General features: G+C 40.8%; 1 protein-coding gene across 6 annotated transcripts in view; it reads left to right on the plus strand.

Annotated features, from left to right (window-relative positions):
* The window catches only part of TMEM71 (transmembrane protein 71), a 35,836-nt gene that overhangs the window by 12,529 nt on the left and 5,587 nt on the right, over window positions 1-17,720 (plus strand). For 5 of the 6 annotated variants that reach the window (XM_037501653.2, XM_037501632.1, XM_037501640.1 and 2 more), the window contains 6 exons: window positions 846-927; window positions 2,142-2,208; window positions 3,566-3,778; window positions 5,055-5,227; window positions 12,694-12,879; window positions 15,513-15,588. In XM_037501653.2, the coding sequence (XP_037357550.1) occupies window positions 882-927; window positions 2,142-2,208; window positions 3,566-3,778; window positions 5,055-5,227; window positions 12,694-12,879; window positions 15,513-15,588 (761 nt within the window). In that variant the 5' untranslated portion in view covers window positions 846-881. The remainder of the gene's footprint in view (window positions 1-845; window positions 928-2,141; window positions 2,209-3,565; window positions 3,779-5,054; window positions 5,228-12,693; window positions 12,880-15,512; window positions 15,589-17,720) is intronic. The other variant, XM_037501661.2, reaches the window with a different exon arrangement.

Consider the following 17,720-nt stretch of genomic DNA (forward strand, 5'->3'; position numbering starts at 1 on the left):
AAAAACTAACCTGGTTTCATTTATTGGATGAGAACTACAAAGATAATCCACTAGTAGTTATCATATTTAAAAAATGTAGATACAAGGGGTAAATCAGAAAGGAACTTAGTTCTTCCTTATAAAACTGCTAGAACAGTGATATATACAAGGTTTCATTGGCTTAAGCAGGTTTTTCAACTGAAGATATACATTATGATGAGTGGTAAATAATAAAAGTTTAATAATTTACACCTGTGGAAATGTCTTTAATTTGTAATTGAAAAAGCAAATGATATGTTCATGAGAATCATATGCTATTTTTAGTGCAGTATTGCTTATGCTGCTTAGGAATGTCCAGGCCGATAGCAACTAGAAGGGACCGCCCTTCCTCTCTGTGGCTGTCAATGCTTCGAGCTGTTGAGCAAAAGACACCAATTCCCAAGCATTGTTTGAAACTTGATAATGAAGCGGATATACACTGGATGAGGAAAATACAAATATATTTATTCAGTGGTCTCTGGAGCCAAATCTTTTCTGATTTCTTAATCAAAGAACTCCTTTTCATTATATTGTTTTGACTACAAGTCAACTTTTATAAGTCTAGCTTTTCTAAATAAAATGTTCTTCCTTACCAAAAAAAAAAAAGATGATTTAGATGCACTGAGACAATGGAAAGAAAATGAGTAGAAAATCGTCAGTAGACATAATCTCAGTGGTCCTTCAATCTGCTCTCCAGCCTTCAATCCTATATCTGTATAATTTAAGTCAACAAATCTGACTAGTGCAATTAGTAGATGCCATCTGTTTTGGCATCATTTTTCTATTTTTAATATATAATCCACCTTTTTTTTTAACATCTTTTGCAGAAAATCTGTGAAGTTTGAACAAGCAGCCTTTCCAAGATGTACCGACTATCTCAAGTGATGTCAACACCAGTAGCAAGTACACGTAGGAGCTCTGCTACCCGCAATTATCATTTGAACGATTAGACTTCTTTTAGCAATTTCCTCGCTTTGATTTTGCTGATCCTCATACCATTAACCATCTGTCAGTAGCTTGTGCTTCCTAAATGCCAGTGTTCACTTTGGCAATGATTTTGACTTCATTTCTTTCCTTGAGAGAAATGTGGTACTTTTCCTTTTAGTATGAAAAAAAATAGCTGTTTTTTTTTAGATGCCCGTGCATAAATGTGAAAGGAGGTTGTTTATCAGCTACTATTAAGATGCAAAACTGTCTATGAAAAAAATAGTGAATGATTTGGTAGCTACTTGCAGAAAACAAGGGCGTTGTTAAACGGTAGTGGTTTCAAGTTTCTTCCTTCCTCTTGTTATTTTCTATCCAAACCCCACTTCTAACCCTCCCACACACACCTACAATTTTCTCTTTATAAATCAGCCAGCTCCATCTGAAAGTCTGAATTCCTTTCTTAGACCTAGATAGTAATTGTCAGTAATGGAATCAAGTTTCACCAAGCCTGTCTGTCAGAAGTTTTCACACCATTACTATACAACAAGAAATTCTACTTCAGAGTTCAGAATATTAATCAGCTGCAGCTTTCTCCAACTGAAATCTGTTGCCATGTCTTTGGTTCTTTGATTAAGATGGAATGAATGGGTGTTGTGTTTTTTTTTTTTTAATTAAGAAAACTGACAGACTTCATACATCAGAAAATATTTTCTATAAAACAAACAGAACTTAATTTTTCCCCCTTTTGGCTACTTTTTTTTTTTTTTTAAACAATGGAAGTGTTTTAAAATGCACCAAGGAGCCAGACTGGGCAGATGACTGAATTCCTTAGATTACTGAGTAAGCTAAAATAGCCAGCATGCTGATTAATTGACTTTAGTTTTCTGCAGTTTCATTCAAGTTGTTTTCTTCCCTCTCTTCATAAGTCAGTTTGCTGCTAATGATTTATTGTGGGAGCTAAGGAGCTCCCAAAGGGGTGTTGAGTGAGAGAAGCAGCAGAGCCCTTAGGTCATTTCTGGCTTCCAGGAGAGGCCTGGTGACCATTGTCAGTGCTGACCCATTGGGGGCTGAACCAGTTGGAATCTGGCCGAAGCCAGGACCAGGCCTTCACGCCTCCCTGCAGCCACCACTGTTTGTGATCATGCATGCTGGTGACGGGTGATGAATTCATACGTCTCTCTCATTTGTTTATGCAGGTTCTTCCAGGTCTGGGTCTGAGAGAGAATATTCTGGAGAGTTGTCCCCCACATGCATTTTCCCAAGGTATTCCAAGGGGTTTTTTTTTCTAAGAAAAGCATCTCTTCCTGGATGTCTTATTTTGTTGTTTTCCTGGTTTAAAATGAATAGTTTTAGCTATGGCAATATGGCTAACTATATGCATGTATGTTTTTTGGTACAGATATATATTTTCAGTCCCATGCACATAAAAGCAAAAATTTACCTAACCTAACAATGAACATTTTTGGGGTCAGGAGGGCTAGCTTATGGGTGAATATGGATTGTTTGTTTGGTAAGTAGAGAAACTGCTGAATACTGATGTGTGGTTACTTTTTCTCAAATTGATGTTTTCTCAAATAAGCTTTTCTATCTCACTTAAAAAGAGCAACAATATTCTACACCAAAGTCCGCATTGGTCAAATGTTATGCTCCACTAAAACATGTAGTGTCTACCACTTTGTTCAAGTTCTGCAAAGAAGGCCCTTTACTTCTTCCTTTTCTTTTGATCTTTCCACCTGTCCTTGTACTTATGCAGACATCGGCTGATGTTTCCTCTAGCATTTTGTGAAGAACATAGATGGTATGAAGGGCTCATGCATTATTTATAATAGCCAGGATTTGGAAGCAACCTAAGTGTCCACTGATAGAGGATTGGATCAAGAAGATGTGATCTATCTGTGGAATATTATTCAACTATAAGAAAACATGAAAACGGGCCTCCCCGGTGGCGCAGCGGTTGAGCGCTGGGTTGCGAAGCTGCCCGCAGCCTCTGCAGCGCCGGTTCGATCCCCGGCTGCTCCCCGGCCACTGGAGGAGGGTCCCACATGGCGCGCAGACCTCTCCTGCCGCCCGCTGCTCCCCTCAGCAGTGTACTTCAGTCCTTCTGCCTGCTCTGCTCCCCGCTCTGGCTCTGGTGAATTCTCTCTCCCTCCCGCGCTTCTGACTGTACCCAGTGCATGTATAATATAGACAAAACAAACAAACAAACAAATAAATAAATAAATAAATAAAACATGCCTCTATTAAAAAAAAAAAGAAAACATGAAATGTTGACATTTACAACAAAGCAAAAACGGTTTGAGGGAATGATGTGTAGTTAAGCAAGTCAAAATGACAAAGACAAATATTGGACAATTTATATAATGGACGATTTTACAAAGTAAAATACCTATAAAAACCAGTGGGCACTAGTAAATGAAATGAGGCATCTGGGCTTAAGGGGAAGAGTTGAGGGGGACAAAGGGCTTAAGGGATAGTGGGGAGAGGAAGTGACATTCTAAGTTGCAGAGTGATTGGTAGTCAGGCATGCAAGGTGTTTTCATTCACAGAGACTAGAAATGTGGTTTTTGCGTTACTGGATATACTTGACAGGGATCTGAAGGACTTTGCTTATCCCCCTTAGTTTTGCCTGTGGGTACCTGGACAATGACAGTTCCTTTGAATGCTGCTCCATTGACCCCCTGACGGGCTCCTACCTTACCTGTCGCCGAAGTCCCAGACTCCTTACCAATGGCTACTACATTTGGACAGAAAACAGTTTCCTCTGTGACGAAGATGGCAACATAACTCTGAGCCCATCCCAGACCAGTGTTCTGTACAAGGAGAACTTAGTTAGGTAAGTGGAGGATAATATATGAAGGAATCTGATGTCCAATCCATCCATTTATTTTTTCATTTGACTCTCATTATAAGGAGCCCATTACTGCTCCAGACTCTGGCAACACAAAGGCTGATAATGGGTAGGGAAAGTTGACCTCAAAACAAAAAAACAGTGACACAGGGGCTGGAAAAGAAGTCTGAATAGAGTTGAGGGGAGAATAAAATGGGGCCTATTTTTCTTAGATGGTTGATCTGAGTCCTGAGAGATAACAGATGTTAGCTAAAATAGATGTCAGACAGGGGACTTTCAGAGAAAGAGGGTGGGCATAGAGTTCTGAGAAACCCTGATACACCTTGGTGAATGACATGTCATTTGGTGGGGGTTTGACTTGAGTGGAAATGGCTACTTGACAAAGGAGAAGAAGGAGCACAGATGCTGGGCTGAAGGGAAAGAATTAATCCCAGGATAAGGAGTTGGGGATTTATTCGGTAGAGAAAGGGGAGCCATTGACAAATTATCAGGTTTACTTTTAGCAAGATAATACTGATCACCATGCAAAGGGTGGATGGTTGGGAGAAGAGAGGGGAAGTTGAAGGCAGGGTCTCCTGGTACTGAAAGACAGTAGATGCAGCAGAGATAAATAAGCAGGAATGGGGAACTAGAAGAAGAGTATAACAAAGAGATAAGACTTGGTCATTATTTAGATGTGAGAGTTCTAGTTAAAAATGGGCTCTTGCATGAAATTGAGGATTCTGACTTTGTCAACTGGATATATAATAGGATGGTTTACCAAAATAATAAGCAAAGGAAGAACATGTGTGGCGGAGCAAAGATAAATGAGTTCACTTCTACATGAATTAATCTGGGCAATCATATACATTTTCTTTTGTTTCAAAACCACCATGTACTGATTGTATCAGTCAGCTACAACACAATAATGCTGAGTAACAAACAACCACAACATTTCTATGGCATACAGCAATGCGCACACTCATACTGGGTGGGGATTTGGAACACACACATGCTTGGAAGTTATTTGGGGTAGGCTGACCAAGTCTGGACAAGGCTGAGTTTGGTTTCATGTTGGAATCCACTTATCCCTTTCTTTTTTGAGACTAGTGGAAAACAAAGAATGTTCTTCTCATGGTAATCAAATAAATGACAAGGGCACACCCCAACGGCAAGTCATAGGACAGCGCTGTACGTCAAATCACTTTCACTAAATTCTTTGTTTGGAACCCGAGATGGCTGCCATTCATTATTCATCATGCCACCTTCATTTCTCCCTCAGAATATTTAGAAAGAAAAAGAGAATCCGCCGTTCCTTCTCATCTCTTTTTGACCTCAGTGCCTCTGAATCCTGGCTGTGTGGCAGTATCTTTGGTGATGCTGACTCTTCTCTGAGTGAGGACATCTGGTTGGAGGGGGTCAGCAGGCTGGACACCCACCACTGCAATAAGAATGGTGAGTCTGAATCTCCTTTTCCATAGTGAAATGTCCCCTCTGAATGGAGAGTAGCAACCATGTGGTCCTGATAGTTGACCAATACCAAATCCAGAGAGGACAGTGTAAAGAGATAAAGGAGATGATCCACATTTAAAAACTAACCTGACTTTCCTTGCTACTTATATGATCCAAATACAAATGTGTCCATGTCATGCAAAAAGCCCTAAATGTGTAAATATTTACTTGATAATACCTGGGAAATAGTTGCACTTCTCTGATGTACAGAATATGGGTGGAGAAAGAACACTAGAATTATTAGAGTTCAAGTCTCTGTGTGGGCACATTGGAATAATTACTTAACTTGGCTAAGTCTCAGTTCCCTCATTTTTCAAACAAGCTATCTTAAGTAGACATAATTATATATGTGTATGTATTACTATTGAAATATATGCCATATATGTATATAATAGCTATGTCGTATGTATTATGTAATGCCTATGTAATTAAAAGGTACATATGTACATATATACAGATACCTATGTACATACATAGGTATATAGGCACATATATGTGTATTTGAGTGATGGAAATTCAAAACATATCTTACAAAGGACAATGGATATCAGTCATAATTCAATGCCTGTTATGCAATCATTGTAGTTACAATTATTTTATTACTTGAATGGAAATAACTGATGTTATTGGGCATCTGCCATCTGCCAGGTGCTGCTTAAGGTCTGGGGATACAAGGGTGAATACAGGCAACACAACCTCTGTCTGTCATTTGCTGGGTCTTGGGGCTCAGACCTTTGTTAAATAATTGCACAAGTAAATAAAGGTACTATTAGGGGGACGCACCAGGAAGACACGGTGTGTGCTATAGTGGGAGGTTTCACTCACTCAGAAACTCAGCGAAGGTGTCCTGTGGTAGTGGCAGTAGAGCCGAGTTCTAGGTAATGAGGGGGGTTTTCTGGGCCCCCAGAAAATGAAGAGGAACTATTCTGGGCCAAGGAGACAAAAACTACTAGGGTTTCCGTGTAGTGAGTAGTCTGCTGGGTCAGGAAGAACACCTGTTTGGTCTGGAACTTTTGGGGAGAAGGAGTAAGTCAAAGTGGCGCTAGAAAGGGTGTCTGAGCTCAGCTGTGTGTCCGTGGGACGTCTCATCCAGGTAGCCCAAATAAGACCTGCAACATATTTGCACATATTTGCTGGACCTTTTCAGAATATGGTTGGAGAAAGGACTCTGGAGACAGCGTCCAAGTCCATGGATGCTCTGGAGTGGATGAGTTAGATTGAGAAGGGGGCAGAGTTGACCAAAGGGAGCGCTTACGGGAGAACTCTATGAGCACAACACTGAATGGCTGAGTAGGACAGAGTTAGCCTGCCAAACAACAGAGAGGAAGCCCCGGGAGAAGTGGGGAGAAACCGAGAGAGAAGCTGTACAGTGACGAGCAAGGGAAACCGTGGTTCAAGAGAGACACATTTCATAGGTAGAGCCAGGATGATTTGCTAGCCCGAACCAAGATTTGTTTATGGTTGTTACCTGGTTTATATACATTATGTTGTTAAAATATCCTCAGGCTCCTAGAACTAGGTCAAATGATCATATTTACTGTAATTATGATGAAATAAGGTTCAGGGTTAAGTGACTTGCCATGTTCATTTGGTTTATAAACAGCAGAGCTGGAGTTCAGCCCGGGTCTGTCTAGTTTGAAAGTCCAGCCCTTGCTCTACTGCCAGTAAGAGTTTGCTCTCCTTTCCAACGCAAAACCCAGCACACACCATCAGGTACCCAGCTCAAAGGGCAAGTCATTTGATATAATAATATATTCACTTGAAGGTGTAGTACTTAGTTGTTACTATTTTTCTCAAGCTGCTTTCTGTGCAGAAAACTCAAATGCTACTTTTAAAAACTTTTTAATTTGCAGTAATTATGAATTCACAAGGAGTTGCAAAAATAGTAAGCAGAGGGCCTCCCTCCCCTTCCTCCAGGTTCCCCACTGGTAACAACTTCCTCAACTATCTATAGTACATTGTCAAAATCAAGAAAATGACATTGACACAATACCATTAAGATTTCTCAGGCTTTTGTATGACTCATGGGGGGGTGTATTTAAAAAATAAACTAAGTGTTCAATGAAGAAACAGATTCTTATAGATGAACACAACATTATTTAAATTGATTGCATCCTTGTTCTTCACAATCACAAGGATGTATAAACAGGACAAAGTGAGGAGAAAGGCAGGGGCGTGGGGCATGAGTCTGGAAGGATGGAGTGAAGATATCTGAGGAAACTTCTGTGTCATATTGAGGAAACTGGGTTTTATCCAGTCAATCATGGATATTCCTGAAGGCTCTTCAGCAGGGTATGACACAATCTGATTTGCATTTGAAAGATCACCTTCACCTGGAGAGGAGCTTGGACTGAGAGTACCTGACTGATGCAGCTTTTTTTTTTTTATTTTAAAGGTTTATTTATTTATGCATACAAGAGCTGAAGTGTAAGCCAGAGATATGGGGTGGAGGGTGAGAGGATTCACCAGAGACAGAGTGGGGAGCAGAACAGGTGGATCTACTGACATACACTGCTGAGGGGAGCAGCAGACGAGAAAGGGGAGGTCTGCTGTGCCATGTGGGTCAGCTCCCTGGCCAGGGATCGAACTTGTGCTGCAGTGGCTGTGGATAGCTTCATAGTGCTGCGTCTTAACCCCTTGCACAGCTTTGAGGCAATTAAAACTAATAGGCATTCTAGAACAAACGTGGCTTTGGAAATAGAGGGAAGGGAAGAGATTTGAGGACTATTTTTCAAGGTAGACTTGACAGGTTTGTGACAGATGGAATATAGTGATGAGAAAGTGGGAGGAATCAAAGAATCCTGACGTTTTTAATTTGGGGGACTACTTGAAAAGTTCTGCAGTCACAAAAGACAGCAGACAATATGGCAGAAGGCTGAGGAATGTGGGCGCTTCGCCGAGTGGACCTGAATCCAAGCCCTGAAACTACTTTTCCCAACCTTAGTGTTCTTGGGCAAGTTAAGTAATCAGGAAAGTTAATGATCTTCCATCTCTTTTTATATAAAATAAGAAAAATAATTGCATTTAGAATTGTCAGGATGAAATGCAGTGATTCATGAAAAGTACATTTTAGTACAGGGAATTGTGTTCTACTTAATACTCATTAACTGTCAAGTGGCAGAACAGATTTGGGTCAGGAAAAAAGGCAATTCTATTTCCTATGAGCTGGATTTGGGGTCATTCCGGGAAGTAAAAAAATAGCCAATAGAGCATTGGAAATGTGAGAATGGAGTTTAGGAGTAGATGAGGCTCTAGAGATCCTGATTGGGAAGTCAGAAAGAAAAGTAGAAAAGGCATAAAGGGAATAAAGGCATCTACCTATGAAGCAGGGAATGAGAGGAAAGAATGGAATTCAGGAAGTTGAACAGAAGCTGTAATCATCAGACACACTCTTAGTGCAAGCTTCACCTTCTTAGCAAGACTTGAAGTACACAGCACAGTGCTGATGACAATGATGATGCTGTGCAGTAGGTCTCTAGGACTTACTCATCTTGTGCAATGAAATGTGTACTCCTGAAATCATGTAGTATTTGTCTTTCCATGTCTGCCTTATTTCCCTTAGCATCATGCCCTGGAGGTTCATCTTATGTTGGCAAGAGAATGTAGAGAACGGAGCCCTTCTACACTGTAGAAATGTAAAGTGATGCAGTTACTTTGTTGAGCTTCCTTAAAAAACTAAGAGCAGAATTACTATATCACCCAGAAATCCAACTTCTGGGTATATGCTCAAAGGAATTGAAATCAGGATCTCAACAAGATCTCTGCACCCCTGTGTTCATTGCGGCATTGTTCATCATAGCCAAGACATAGAAACAACCTAAGTGTCCATCGATGGAAAATGGATAAAGAGAATGTAGTCTGTACACACAATGGAAATCATTCAGCCTTATGCAGAAGTAAGTCCTGCCATTTGCAACAACATGGAGGGAGTAGTGTTCTTCTCCCTAATTCCTAGTGGTGCTAATAAGGGGAGAAATTCGAACAGATCAGATGTTTCCCTGGATGACACCACTAGTAAGCAGCCTGCCTGGCTTCAAGCCCAGGAGTCTTGAGCAAGCCAGTGCCTCTTATGCTACATTCAGGAAAGGCTCTTTGGGGGAAAGTTCTCAGGCAGGCAACCTGAGGCAGGGTGTCATGGAAGGAGGGCATCTAAAGCACTTGCTAGCAGTGCCCAGCTTGTATGGCCAATCCAAGCGTCCTGTAGCCTAGAAGTCTGGTAAGCAAGTGATGTCTGGAATCTCCAATCAGAAGGCAGCACAGAGGTCCTCTCACAGAATCTCAGCATCCCCACCATTGCACAAATACCCACAGTAATAAGGAACACTCATTCCTTTCTCTCGAGATATAATTTTCTCATTATAAAATATAATGTGTTCAATTCAGTGATTTTTTTTTAGTATTTTCATAAAGTGGGTTATGTAACCATGACCATTTTCTAATTCCAGAACATTTGTATCGCCCCAAAGAGAAAGTCATCCTCACCATTAGCTGCTCCCTACATTCTGCCATCCCCTTTAGTCCCTGACAACCATTAGTCTACTTTCTGTCTCTATGGGCTTCCAGTGTTGAATGCTCATTGCTTTTTAAGGCTGCCTCTGCCTTTTGTAGGTAATACTTCTGGAGAATCTTCTGGAGCACACAGGGCCATTCTCTTTTCAGTTCCAAAGCACCATTCCCCAAAGTGTGAACCTGAAAATTCAGGGGACTATTATAAAGGCACAGGCTGTTAATTGGGGATCAAAGAATTGCAATTCAGGGAGCACAGGTTGGAAACCCAAAACATACTCTGAGAAGGAGTCCAGGTTGGGGGTCCTTATAAAGGGGGAAAATAAGGTTGAGGTGATGGGAGATGAGAAATGAATGAGGCCATGGTCAGGTGGAGGACTCTCAAGGTAAAGTAGGCAAAAATTTCCCTTTACCAGTCTTCTCAAACAGAATGTTTTCATTCTTGTTGGTTTCTTGGAATGTTGGTGGTTAGAGGCAACCTGAGGGTTTGTTCCAGGGATGTGACCTTTTCTGGGTTTTTTCCTCTGACCCTCTTTAAAAATGGCTCCAGTGATGTCAATTTTTTGCAGCAGTAATGTATATTGAATTTCACAACCAGAGAAGCCAGTTCACCCTTCCCCTCACACAATTCTGATAAAACCAAGAAGAAGGGCTCTGTTTAAAGCCTTAGTAGTGTTTAGACTCTCTAACACTCACTATTCTCTTTTTCAACGAAGTTCTTTTAACTATGAACCAACTCAGAACTTTCTGCTTACTGCGCAAAAATAAGGTCTCATTTATCTTGTACTTATTTTCACTTCCACGTTCTCTTTAGTGGATGTTACTGACTGACACAAGTTTCCCTTAAGGTAAAAGATCTCATGAGACAATCCGAAGATGACATTACATGTGTAGGAGTAAAGATGGCCCAGGATGGGGCAAAAATTCGGGAAATGATGCTTGGAAGACTGAAGTTTGGGAATCACTGTTTTAAAGGCAATGTTGCACAGATTTGGAAATTAACATCTAGTTTTTCCATAGTTGCCTTTTCGAAATATGTTCAAACAATTTTAGAGCTATTGGACCACAGCAGTTTGCATGTGCGTGAGATAACTTGTTAAAATTCTTATGGTTTCTGCTAAATATAACAAATCAAACCACCCCCCTCCCAAGTCAGTAATTAGCCAACCTGGGTGTGCACAGGACTTTGAAATCTCTCATTTCTGCTGTCAACTGTAATCAAAGCTTCCCCAGACTTCTTCCCCGGATTTACCCAAGGCCCCGTGACTTTTATCAGCAATTTATTTTTTCTCTGGAAATGTTGTCTAGTTAGAAGACTCAAGAAGAATTCAAAATTACATTGTTTTGTTGTTTTCTCTCTGGGCAATGGATGCAATCAAAACTCACTTCCCCTGATTTTCTCTTGCTTCATTTTTTTTGGGCAAAAACCAATGGGTTTTTGCCTATTTTGTGTATCCTTAGTTCACCCCTTCCACAGCTGTGGGGACACCTTTCCTCATTAGTTGCAATTCATTCTTTAGCCAAGGCATTTTGCAGATCCCCAAACCCCAATATTGCAATTTGGGATGCATACTCAGAGCCCATGAGTCATACTGAAAAAGGATAGAGGATCGTGCTGGCTTGGGGGGGCAGGGAGGAGGTGAACAGAAGTCCTGCTCTGCTTCTGCCAGTCCAGGGAAAGAAAGGCAAGGAGACTTCAAGCGAGGTCTTACCCCCCACCCCCCCACACCCCATAGATCTAACATTACCCCTCCCCACCCAGGCTTGAGGTCTGCAGTGTTCTCTAGAGTAATGCTTCACCATGAATATCTTTGATGGCAACATCTGTATGTGGCTTTGTCTTTCCCACTGTAGCCAACAATAATGTCTGTTTTACAAGCAAAGCTCTGGAAATGTGCTTTGAAGCATCAGATTTATCCTTTTAAAACAAAAGTAAACTACATGGAATTTACATCAATCCAAAGAACAGAATGAAATTAATATCTTCAAATAGAGTACAAAAGAACTATTTGCTGAAAAGTTTTCTGACTTATGATTATTTCATTTATTATTCAGGTTGAGGAATAAAATTAAATGTCAGGTAAGGGAAGGGTAAATTGGGGGCAAATCATGTCTTTTCAGAGATGACAAGTCCCTGATCATTTTTTTATTATTAAGATTTATTGTGTTTTCCCTCTCTAATGCTGTCTGTTCTGTTAGAGAATTCTGAGTACTATTTCCAGTATTCCACATAGGCTGTGTTTTTTAATCCATCCAATTCTCAGTGGCAAAACCAGAAGTTCAACAGGGCAACCTGGGTGAAGGCACAGTGGCAAGTTCCCTGCGGGCACCATCCCATCCCCATGTTTCCAAAGCTCCCTTAAGCACTTTCAGTGCTTGAAAACATCATCAACCATCCACGTTCCCAACTTTCTCACTTCCATCTTAGTTTGGCCGGACTGCCTCCCTTTAAAAAATAGCCATATTGAGGTATGACTGATGTGCAGAGAATTATTCATATTTCACGTGCGCAATTGGACAGTTTGGTGCAAATGTTTACATTCCGGATGCCGTCACCACCATGAAGGCTGTAGACATAGCCAGCAACTCCTGGTTTCTGGTGATGTGTTTGTGTTTCAATTTGACCCCCTTTACCTTGTCACTGCACCAAAGAGCCATCTCCTCTTCAACCTTTAAGGAAGGATGAAGACAAACTGAAATGTCATCTCAGCTAGGGAGCTATCTCCCATCTGATGCAAATGGCTGGTGTGCTGGTGTTAGTATAGTTATGACTATGGGCTACCTTGCATTGAGTGCAACTATGCACACACACACACATACCACCCCCACATAGACACACACACACACACACACACCCCACAAAAACACACATACAGACACACTGAACCTTTCTATTTTTCCAGGAGGCAATTTTGACTATTCTCTGACAGATGACCAAGAGTTAGAGAAGCTAGACACCGCATTTGTGAAAGCTTCCTCCTCCAGCCACATCAAATCTCCAACGTCCAGAACAGACTCTCCCAAGTCTTCTCTTCACTCTCAGTCAATGGCTTCTGAACATTTCCAAGGGAATCTCTGGGATCATTCAAGTGAGTGTTTTTATTAACCTTTGCCACTCCCAATAACTCTTCCTTTCAGGGCCCAGGGCAACTAATGTGCACATAAGAACTGGTATCAACCTGTCTCAGGACAGGAGGACTGTGCCAGCGTGCTGCCAGTGCCCTGTGACCTTCCTGGTGGAAGTGACAGCCTCTGGAGTGTCAGGCATCAGAAGGCCTGGGTGTGCAGTATTTTATTTGTTTTCTGAAGACCCTGAAGACATTTGACAAAATGTTAAACTGTGTTTGAACTGGGTGGGACATACCCAGGTGTCTATTATTTTAGTCTTCATATTTAGCTGCGTCTTTGACACATTCCATGAAAAAAAAATAAAAGAAGAAAAAAAATCCCTTAATGCTTTGCCCCTAACAAGGAAAATTCAAGAAATATTAACGTCTTGATATTTCCTGTCAGGAGCAAAACAATAAGCCTGTCCCTTTGTCTCTGGTTTGCTGAGATCGTATTAATAGTATTTGCACAAGCAATGCATCAGTGTTCCATGATCCATCGAGATCCAGTGCCCAGCTCTCCACGAGTTACTATAACTTAGAAGAAGTTTACTGAACTGTCTAAAACTTAATGTTGTCATCTGCATATGGAGATAATCATAGTTTCTACCTTGTAGTGATTAAAATAATTTACATAAACCACTGAGCACCATGTGTTCAGTACTAAATTCTCACAAAACGTAAGGTTATGATTACATAGGTTGAGACTAAATGGAAAGGTAGTATCTTCTGTTTATCTGTCTTTAGAAATTCATAATTTTTCACTTCACCAGTCCTTCCTTTTTTCTCCTCCCAACACACCCTGCTCCATTTTGTTCCCAGTGTGGCAATTAGACAGCTATGTAAGGTTTTTTTTTTTTTTTTTTTTAAGTCTCCTTTCCAGGTGTTGGGATGACATTGAAAGCAACTTTTGTTGTTTAGATCATTTAGATGAGAAATCAAGGCAAGCTTCCCGAAGGAGGTCACACTTAAACTAAGTCAAAACAGATCTATGTAAATGACTACTGATGGAATAAATCAATGAACACCTTGTCCAAACTCACACAACTCATATCTTTGTAAAACTTGAATTGAAACAATTTTTAAGCTGGAAATGTCTTCCAAATTCTACAAATGAGAGAAGGCTAATAATAGCAATACTTTAGAAGGATGGTTGAGTGTTCAATTGAACCAGCAATGCCTTATTTAATTCACGGTGTACATGAAATACTATACATTTGCCCTGACATATTTCACAACTGTTATATTTTGCATTGCCAATCTTCAGAATTCTGCCCAGATTACAGTCTAAGTAGGTTTTGTTAGCAGACTCAATCTTCATTCATAGCATAAATAGCAAAAATAAATACATTCATAGCATAAAGTCATTCCAAGTTTCCACAACTCTTGCAGAATCAAGCTTTTTGGAACATTTGATGAAATTTAAGTCAATGTCTGATTTACTTTCCTTTCCCTCTTTATGTGGTAACCTGAAGTCAGCTCTGATTTCTTTTAGGTGATTAGAGTAATTAATATCCAGGCTCACATTGTTTTACCTCTTAAATTTATAACTGCTGAAAGATCTGCAGTCATTCCATCGTGACCTGAAAACCTGAAATACTCTACCAGAGCAAAGAGTTTTTCAAGGACAATTAGTTCATAATATATCTTCTCTTGTTTGACTTCTAGAAATTTCCAGTATGCAAAGTTGCCATTCCCTTCCCCTGCCTCATTTCAGACAAGACATTATGTTCTGGTCAGATGTGGTTTTTAAATCTTGGCTCTGACACTGCGGAGCTGCATGACCTTGGACACGTTTCATCATTTCTCTCAGCTTTGGTCTCCTCATTTGCAGAGCTACGATTGTGGTTCTTCCCTCAGAGTTTTGTTGTGTTGATTAATTGATGTGTGAATGTTCTTTGTGAATTATAAGGCTCTCTACACATTTTAATTATTGATTGTTAGTAATAATAATTTAATTATTAGCATCATCGTCATTTAAGTTAGATTTCTACCATTAGCATGAATTCTACAAAGCCTTGCCCCAAATTAAATTAGAAGGCAAGCCTAAAACTTAAGAAGTGTAGCACCACCATTTATTTATTTATTTATTTATTTATTTATTTATTTATTTATTTATTTATTTATTTATACAAGCACTGGGCAGTCAGAAGCGCGGGAGGGTGAAAGAATTCACCAGAGCCAGAGCGGGGAACAGAACAGGCAGACTGATGAAATACACTGCTGAGGGGAGCAGCGGGCGCGGCAGGAGAGGTCTGTCATGCCATGTGGGACCCTCGCCGGTGGCCGGGGATCGAACCAGTGCTGCAGAGGCTGCGGGCAGCTTTGCAGCCCAGCGCTCAACCGCTGCACCACCAGGAGAGGCCCACCACCATTTATTTTTTAATGAAAGTACTGATTATTTGCAGAAATTTTCTAAAGAGTAGCCCAGAACATCATTTGATAACTGTCCTTTCTCATCTGACAAATTGCTTGACTTGACCTGCATTTGAAAACTCTGTGTGTGTGTGTGTGTGTGTGTGTAAGGGGGCCATAGTTTTCATATACTTTTGTTGTTCCAAGATGATTCAATCTGCAGTGATTTCTAATTCATTTATTTTTATCTTTCCCGATAGAAACCAGTTTGTTACGAGAGATTTCCTTTCAAGTAATTCTACTTGTTGCCTGCCTAATCATTTCTGCCTGTGCCAGGTAATTCAGCTTTTATTTTCATGCAGTGGTGGTACATAATTAATGAGGCCTTGATCGATTAATTCCCTTGCCTTCACACAAAGCATTTTAGGTTGCTCTGTGGCAAGGATTTGCTCATTTGTCTGCCCATGGAAATCTCCCCTTCATCCATCACCTCCCTCCCTCCTCTCACCATCTCCCAAAAGTTAGAAACTTGCTCCCAAAGAGTAGAACATGGAGGGAAAGGTTATATTATAGCCAAGAAGAGACCTGGTAATGTTATTTGTACAGTGTACAAAAACCAGCTTATCTTGCTAGAAATTGGAATTTACCACGAATCCTCAATTGCTTAAATCCTAAGTGAGTCCCTGTAATAGACACAGTCAAAGTATGCCTGGAGTTCAGGGCACTTGAGGTCCCCAGTGAGACTCCATCTTTTCCATTGTAGTTATTTTTTTTTAGAGTATTTCCTTTCTTTAAATAAAGATATATTTATTTATGCATACAAGAACTGGGGTATAGGCCAGAGGTGCAGCGTCAGAGGGAGTGAGAGGATTCACCAGAGATGGGGGGGGGTGAGGGGGGGAGGGACAGAAGAGGCAAATCTACTGAAAGCCACTGCTGAGGGAGCAGTGGGGTGTCAAGAGAGATCTACCGTGCCAAGTGAGTCACCTCTGGCCGACCAGGGATGAAACTCATGTTGTAGTGACTGGCAGTAGCTTGATAACACTGTCTTTAATCCTGTGCCACCAGGGAGACCCTCATTGTAGTTTTTATATCCTTATAAAAAGTGTCTGTTCAGGGAAGCCCATGCAGCACCTCAAGCACATGATGCCATTGCCTGATTGCTAACAGGCACACTTCTCTTCCACCCTTGGCCCATCCCACACTCCAGGACAGTGAGCAAACCTCTGGGGTCCTAAGTCCACTGATGCCTCAGGACCTTTGCACTTGCAGTATACTCTGCCTAGTACAATCTCTCCAGATGGTCTCATAATCTGTGTCCTCACTCCTTTCTGGAATCTTAAAATCATCATCATTATCATCATCATCACCATCACCACCATCATCATCATCATCATCAGAGAGCCCTTGCCTGCCAACCGGGTATAAATTGCATACTACTCTTCATAAACCCTGCTTTACTTTTCTCCAGAGCCCTTATCCCCACCTGGCGTACTATGTGTTCACTCGTTTAAATGTTAATTATCTCTCCCTATAAGAATGTGAGCTCCCTGAGAGCAGGGATCTTGTATATCTCCTTCACTTTCGTCTCCCCGGTGCCAAGGGCTCAGCCATATCTGTTGAATCAGTGAAACAGGGATGAATGTTACAGTCCTGGGGTCTTTGGGGCCCCTGAACGCTAATGACCAAGTGCTGCTTGCTTTCAAGTCCTGCTTCTTGAGGGTCAAGTTCCTTATGTCATTTAGGGAGCTGGTGTTTTTAAATGCAAAGTCTTGATCCCATCTCTTGAGATACTAATTTAGATCTAGTGAAAATCAGTATTTTTAATAAGCTTCCCAGATAATTATGAGGTATGAGAAGTATTTTTAGTTCACAATGGAAGCAAAAGAACAAAAACGGGGGAAGATTCTATGGTTAAAAATAAATTTGCAAAATTCTGCATTATATATCCCAAGTTGGAGGATCCTAAGTACATTAGCATAACTGAGACCCAGTGGGAAAATATAGTGAGGAAACACTAGCTTTATTTAACTTAGACTTTCCAAAACTTAGTTGATCATGGAAGCTTTTCTTTAATTTCACAGAACTATTAATGAAGTGTTCCTCTTAGATTAATTTCTGGAGATCTTTCACCTCCCCTTATGAGGGGAGCTCATACCCCATCCCTTGAATTTGAGCCATATTTAGAAAAATGCTTTCAAAAAGTCGAGTAAGGTGACTTTATAGCCAAAAAACCTAGTGAACACGACCTCAGATGGTCAAGGTCGACACCAACAGGGATAGTTATGTTGACAGCATGTACCTTTGAAAGGATGTGATGAGAATGGCGTTTCATCTCTGTGACTTTCCCAGTCCCAGTCTAACATGAGAAATCCCAAACTGAGGGGCATTCTGCACACTGCCCCAAACCATCAAGGCCATCAAAACCAAGGAACGTCTAAGAAATTGTCAGGGACCAGAGGAACCTA

The sequence above is a fragment of the Talpa occidentalis genome, unplaced genomic scaffold (genome assembly GCF_014898055.3).
Source record: "Talpa occidentalis isolate TD23 unplaced genomic scaffold, MPIMG_talOcc4v2.1, whole genome shotgun sequence".
Taxonomy (NCBI): Eukaryota; Metazoa; Chordata; class Mammalia; order Eulipotyphla; family Talpidae; genus Talpa; species Talpa occidentalis.